Source organism: Echinococcus granulosus (assembly GCF_000524195.1).
Source record: "Echinococcus granulosus chromosome Unknown EG_S00039, whole genome shotgun sequence".
NCBI lineage: Eukaryota > Metazoa > Platyhelminthes > Cestoda > Cyclophyllidea > Taeniidae > Echinococcus > Echinococcus granulosus.
In genome coordinates, this window is record NW_020170419.1 from 346,948 (window position 1) to 353,208 (window position 6,261).

Consider the following 6,261-nt stretch of genomic DNA (forward strand, 5'->3'; position numbering starts at 1 on the left):
AAGTATGTTCTGGTAATAACATATCCACGTTGCGTTGAAATCGTCCTAACTTCCGCGACACATCACTGCACCTTCAGGCTAAGAGCTAAAGACCAGTGAATGGACTGAGTTTAGGCGAGGAAATTCCTGTTTGTAAATGGAATTTTGGACTGGCAATTGCCACAAAGGTTGATAAAGGCATCTGCGCTAAGCCGTTTTGCAGTCTTTAAGCCATTTCGCCACCATCGTAGCCTTCTATTCCCGGTTGCCTTCAAACGAAGGACACAAAACGCCCAAGAAAGTTCCTCGCGCTAGCAATTTAATCTTGGAAGGAAATAGCTTGCTCACGATGCCGCGACAAATTATAACTAACAACAAACCCGATCTTAGCTTTCATTGACACCCATTTTGGCTAGATTTGTAATGACTACTAGGGAACTATTTAACCCGTGTACAATGCCCACAATTCAAATATGTCTAGGAAGTAAATGCCGTTTTGTAAAGGCATGATAGTTTGCTGCCTGATGCTCCATCTAGGCGCATTCAGAATTCGCTCAGCCCACTGTTTTGTCTTTTTGATGGAAGTGAAGACGCCAGCATCTTATTTGCCACTGAAGTTGGACATTTTTGCCAGTTTACCAAATAAACAACTTTCTAGGACGGAAATGAACCAAAGCTTTGGAAATATCATTACACAATGATTAGAAATACATGCTTCTGCCAAACTTGAGTTTTACTGCTCCATAACTACTAATTATAAATGCACATACCGATGCACAAAATAAGAGGGATGTATAAAAATTATTATTATCTCAGTCACAAAATGCCACTGGGCGAGAGTTCAGCTCAAATGCCTTCCGCCATAATTGTTGGCAGCTCGCAGTGGACATTCAAGTTGACATCACAGTCGAAGGTGTGTTGCACCCATTAATAGGGGAATTTGCTACGATTCCATATTCTTTCCGCTCGTAAATGGCATTTGCGCCGAGGCATTCTAAAAAGGGTTTAGCAATCCTTATCGTCTGAGGATGATAAGCTAGGCTTGTGCAATGCACTTGCCTTAAAATGGGCGTTTTTATACAAAATTGAGGTAGCGAGAATTTGCTGTTATGCATTGCTTACAGACTCAAATGCAAGCCATGATTAAAATATCTCATGTTGATTAAAAAGAAAAAGTAAAACACATGAGGCAAATTAGCGAATACGAATTGGCACGCTACTGTCTGTCTGCGAGCCGCAGCATAACGGAAAATGGAACACTCCGCACATAGCACAATTGGAGGTGACATCTGTGCAGACCTCAAAGTTAATTTGGATGCGATTGCATTTTGCAAAATCGTATAATGAAAATTGGTCTTAGTTTGCATTAATAATCAAGAAGAAAGGCGAAGAGAGAAATATAGGAAGATTAATAATCTGTGGGAAGCGAATTGCATACCGCATGCGACGCCACTTGAGAATAGCCCAGCGCAGAAGCGATCAAGCTTGCTTAGACTTGTTTGCCGGGGGGCAGGTCAAAGCAGATGCGAAATCACACAGATTATTATGCTGAGGTTCCTTCAGCTCACTGGCCAAAGCAAAATTAGATGTGCAATCAAGCATTGCAATGGGATAGAGGGTGCTTGTCACTAATAAGCCCAGATCGAAGGAGTTACATCAATCCGTAAGATCGCCTCACCAACTCCTCTTGTCGTAATGTCAAAGTAAAACATTCCCTTCATTTTTGATGTTATCAAAATAAATGCCCTATTTCATGCCCAAATGATGAAAACAATTAAGCAATGTAAGCATGAATAATTTATAATATTTGTGTACCAAAATGCAAAATAACCTAAGAATTTGTTAATCAAGAGCAGTTTGTGTTTACTTTATGTCTAACAATCACTTAAGTCAAATCAATTTCCAATGAGCAATAGTTCAATTTGTCAATTCAAGGTCACTGGCCATAGTGGCAGATCCACGTTAAGGGAAAACCCTGCGAGGATAAAGATGCACAATATCCACTCTTCAGAGAAAGATTTTACTCAACTGACTCATGGTGAGAAGTTGCAAAGCTCCCAAAAATCCTATATTTCATGATAATTACAAACTTGTGTCTTTGGTTTGAATCTAAATTCCTGAATATGCTTCTGGCAGACAAGTCGCGATGGCTTTTGTAATAACACTCCATTTTTCTCCTTTTGAATGATCGGCTTTTGTGCGGATAAAATATGTACATTGTGGGGAGTTCAAATAGGAGGATGAAAATAACGTAGTGATTTGAGTCAAGCTGAACGCAATGGACGATCGTGCTGTCAAAGTTAACAAAAAAGTTTAAATTGAGCGATGCACCTCACCAATGAGTCACTTCATCTTTCATTACCAAATATTGCAATGCTACAACAGTTAAAGTTCCACCTAAATTAAAGCCACTGCAATCGGTCCAATGGTGACCGACTTGCAATCCGTCCATAAATACGGTGACGACATTACAGCTATAAGAATGCAGTTATTTTTAACTGCGTGATTGACAATGCGATTCTTGTCACTCTTCAGTGAATACACCAAGGTCACTACTCCAGTCACATCGCTTATGCTACCACTCCCCTATCTCTTCAACACATTGGCAAAGCTACTTCCCCACCGGGCTACGGAGTAGTGCAGACACCTGAAAAATGCTTGATGAATAAATTCTCACATCGTTCACACGATGACAGTATTGTATTCCACTAATGCCACCACCAACAACACCATCACCTTTGATGAGGTTACACGCGCGGCTGCAACTCAAGTGGATAAAATTGCCATAATCTGCCGCAGCACCAAGAACAAAGCGAAGGAGGTCAAGAAAACAAGCTGCTGTTATGGCTACGTTCCATGACCTAATCAACAGTCCGATTTCGATGTCTTTCTTGACACACGCTAATGTCAGGTTGTCTCCAAAGTAACTCACACTAGTAAATCTCCATTAAAATTCAAATGGGAAAGCAGCAATCCTCTTCGTGATTGGATCTCTGTTCCAAAGACTACCCAGCAACGTGGCTTGCTCATCTACAGACAGACCAACATCTTACGGATATCACAGAACGCAGTGAGACAATGCCTCAGATGCAAGCTAATTATACATGATACTAACTTCTCACAAATATGGGCTATCATCTCGGTAGCATGGTGATGCGCTCATATCAATTCTGCCTACAGCTCACACCTCCTGTACTTTTACACTTGTGTTTTAGCCTAGCCTGTGCTTCCTCAAGCACTCGCAGTGTTCTCATTCTTCACATTAGCGCAAATGTACAGAACAGGTGTTTGGGGTAGAGGATTCCTCTATTCCAATTTTAACTTTAATGGGAATTTACTGGCGTGGGTTACTCTGCATGTGATCTACCTACAGGGTGTGTCTAGAATGACTTAGCAGTCTAGTGATAAGGTCGTGGAACGTAGCCATAACAGCAGCTTGTTTTCTTAACCTCCTTCGCTTTGCTCTTGCTGCCCCAAATTATGGCAATTTTATCCGCGTGAGTTGCAGCTGCGCAAACCACACATCCCTATGTAAATACGGCTAAGGTCTTCGTAATGATTGGTTTAGGTGCTTCGCAAGGCACGAGATAATGGCATCTCGCACGAGGGAATGCGGACTTGAGAATCATTTCGTCTGTATTCCTGTATTGACCACCCGGCAAGGTATCATGCTCATCCTCAGCTAGACCGATATTTTCCAACTATCGCAGAACACAGCGAGATAGTGTCTCAAATGCAAGCTCATTAGACATGATCCTAACTTCCCACAAATATGGACCATCATCTCGGTAGCGTGGTGATCCGCTTATATCAATTCTGCCTACAGCTCACCTACTCTTTACATTTACACTCATGTGGACAATAATAACTCCCTGAATGCTTAAAAAAGCACACGCTATATTAAAACATAAATGCAGAATTGCAGGATTCGTGAGCTGTTGGCAGAATCGGTATGAACGGGTCACCATGCTACCTAGATGCGGCCAACATTTGTGTGAAGTGTGAATCATGTGTAATTGGCTTACATTTAAGGCATTGTCCCACTGCATTCTGTGACATCAGTAAGATATTGGTCTGTCTGCAGGCTTGTAAATTGCATCAGCTTAAGATAAAACCATACAGGTATAATTCTTTGTGGTTACAGTACCTTGGGGAGGCCAAAGTGCATAGTCATTTCATTCCTAGGTCGTCCGGTGATGATAATGGAGTACGCTGCCAAAGATAGTCTGGTTGACTACCTCTAAACAAAATCGCTCTTGGCTCGCAACCCAACCACGCCCGATGACGGAGTCGATCCTCCTGTGCCTTGGTCGTCAAGTCGTCAATGGCATGGTCTACCTCGCCTCCAAGAATGTAGGTGTCCCCTCTTTTAATATTTGGCCTGTTATTGACGGGCAAAGGCAAACTGCATGTGCCTTCTGCGTTCTGTCCTGGTGCTCGTTTTGGACATTTTTCACTTACTCTTCATGCCAATGGTGTAGATTGCTCTGTTTGGAATGGTTAAGAATTGATCCTCCTACTGTGCCTTCATGCAACCACTTCTTCGTTTTGATTTATTGTTAAAGTTTTACATTAGCTTGGAAACTGTCATCGGCAAAAGGAGCTAACGGAAGGGATTCTGTGCATCTGACTCGTTTGAACCCGTTGAGTTTGTAATGAGTAGGGGATCCGGGTGGAAAAATTCAAGGATCCAAATGTAGATGCCTCGTAAAATGACAAAACCAGGCTTTCTTCCTCCGTATTGTCCTAGGTGCTACGAGCCGTGTGTCAATTGAATCAGTAGCACTCTAGCTCAAATCCAAATGTGGTTTAAGAAGCTTAGGTAAGTATCAGGTCAAAAACCCCTGTGTTAGCTAATATAGACCTGGGTTTCCTTGGTCATTTTGTCTTAGTGCAAGCCCTGAGGTGTGTCCGTTACAATCTGGTAATTTGGCGGTGATCTCCTCTATTTGTTGCGTTCACCTTTCATTTAGACCATCCAAGGGGACTTGGCGGCGTCAAAGAACCTAACAGCAGCAGTGGCTTCCTTGTCCATGTTGGCTGCTTGCCATATCATGTCGGTCTCACTTCCTGTAGAGTCTAATTTAACAATGGACTCGAAGAGAAGAGAATAAGGTAGAACAGAACATCAAAGTACAGAAAGGAATAGGAGGTGAGGTAATCGTTTGAAGGCATGCAAATTGTCACCGACTGGACCTCCTATTTTAGCACTGACTTCCTTCATCTTCTCAGCATTAAATAGGCGCAAATGTGTTGGTAGCTTTTATGCTAAAGCAAATGCTGGAAGTAATTCCATATGTGCAAATGTCCATTCTGATCAAAGCAAAACAATCCATTTGGCAACAGTGAAATATTTATTAAAACAATTGATTGTTGCATAAGATTCGGATTTAGCTTAAAGCAGTGTAAAAATTGGTTTTGCTGAGAAAAGAGATTTGAGGGCGACCAGCTGAAGATGACGCCGATACCCGCGGATTGTTAATATCTTGCTTAAATGCCTGTGGCCACAGAAGTCTCCACTTACGTGGCTGTTATTGCAAAAACTCTCCAAATGGGGCGCTTTCGCTTTTGCTCCTTTAACTGACTGAAAGTTGAGATCGCGGTAAGAGCACATTAATGGCCCTGCCATACACATCGAGTCAAATGTCAATCAGCAGTCAATTTAAAGAGACACGAAGCAGTGCTTGTCTAGGCTCTGCGAGAGAAGCGCTTCACAGTGGAAAAAAGACGGGGAATCCGTGCAGCACTCAAAATATTGTCCCATAATGCACATTTATTCTCGCAATGTTATCGAACGCTGGGAGGTCGCACATGGAGACAGAGACACCCAACTCCGTGATGAGGCACGTGAAAGCGACAATGCAGTTGAAATAAGTCTGATGACAACGGCGTTTACTTGGCATCGAGATAAACAAATGTTGTTTCAATTTAATGTCTGTATAACCTTTTCAAATCATTTCTATGATTCTAGCCTAAAAATGTGGTTTAAAATGCATAATTAGATTTTGCTTCGTAAAATATCGGCAATGCATTAGTTCCATTTCCTTTCCCCCGGAAAGCCTTGCTAATTTCAATGTTTAAATGAATGCTAAGAGCCAGCACGATTGAAGATCCTGAAATGCTGTATATTTTATTTAACCTGTGGGATCAGTTGCACGTAAGCGTAAACGCCACTGAATTCTAGCCGTCCAACCACACTACTAGCGTTTCCACTAGCCTTCCAGCCAATCGCATGATTTGGCACATGAAGGAGGGTAGAATCACTCCTTTTGATTGGCCTGT

At 42.1% G+C, this 6,261-nt stretch overlaps 1 protein-coding gene across 1 annotated transcript; it reads left to right on the forward strand. All coding sequences in view use genetic code 11, as the record gives it.

Moving 5' to 3' along the window:
- Positions 1 to 3,931: 3,931 nt before the first annotated feature.
- EGR_05378 (hypothetical protein) lies at positions 3,932 to 5,360 on the forward strand (the record flags this gene model as incomplete). Its single annotated transcript, XM_024494627.1, has 2 exons — positions 3,932 to 4,040; positions 5,212 to 5,360. The coding sequence occupies 2 exons, from the start codon at positions 3,932 to 3,934 to the stop codon at positions 5,358 to 5,360; spliced, it is 258 nt and encodes an 85-aa protein (XP_024350954.1).
- Positions 5,361 to 6,261: the final 901 nt, after the last annotated feature.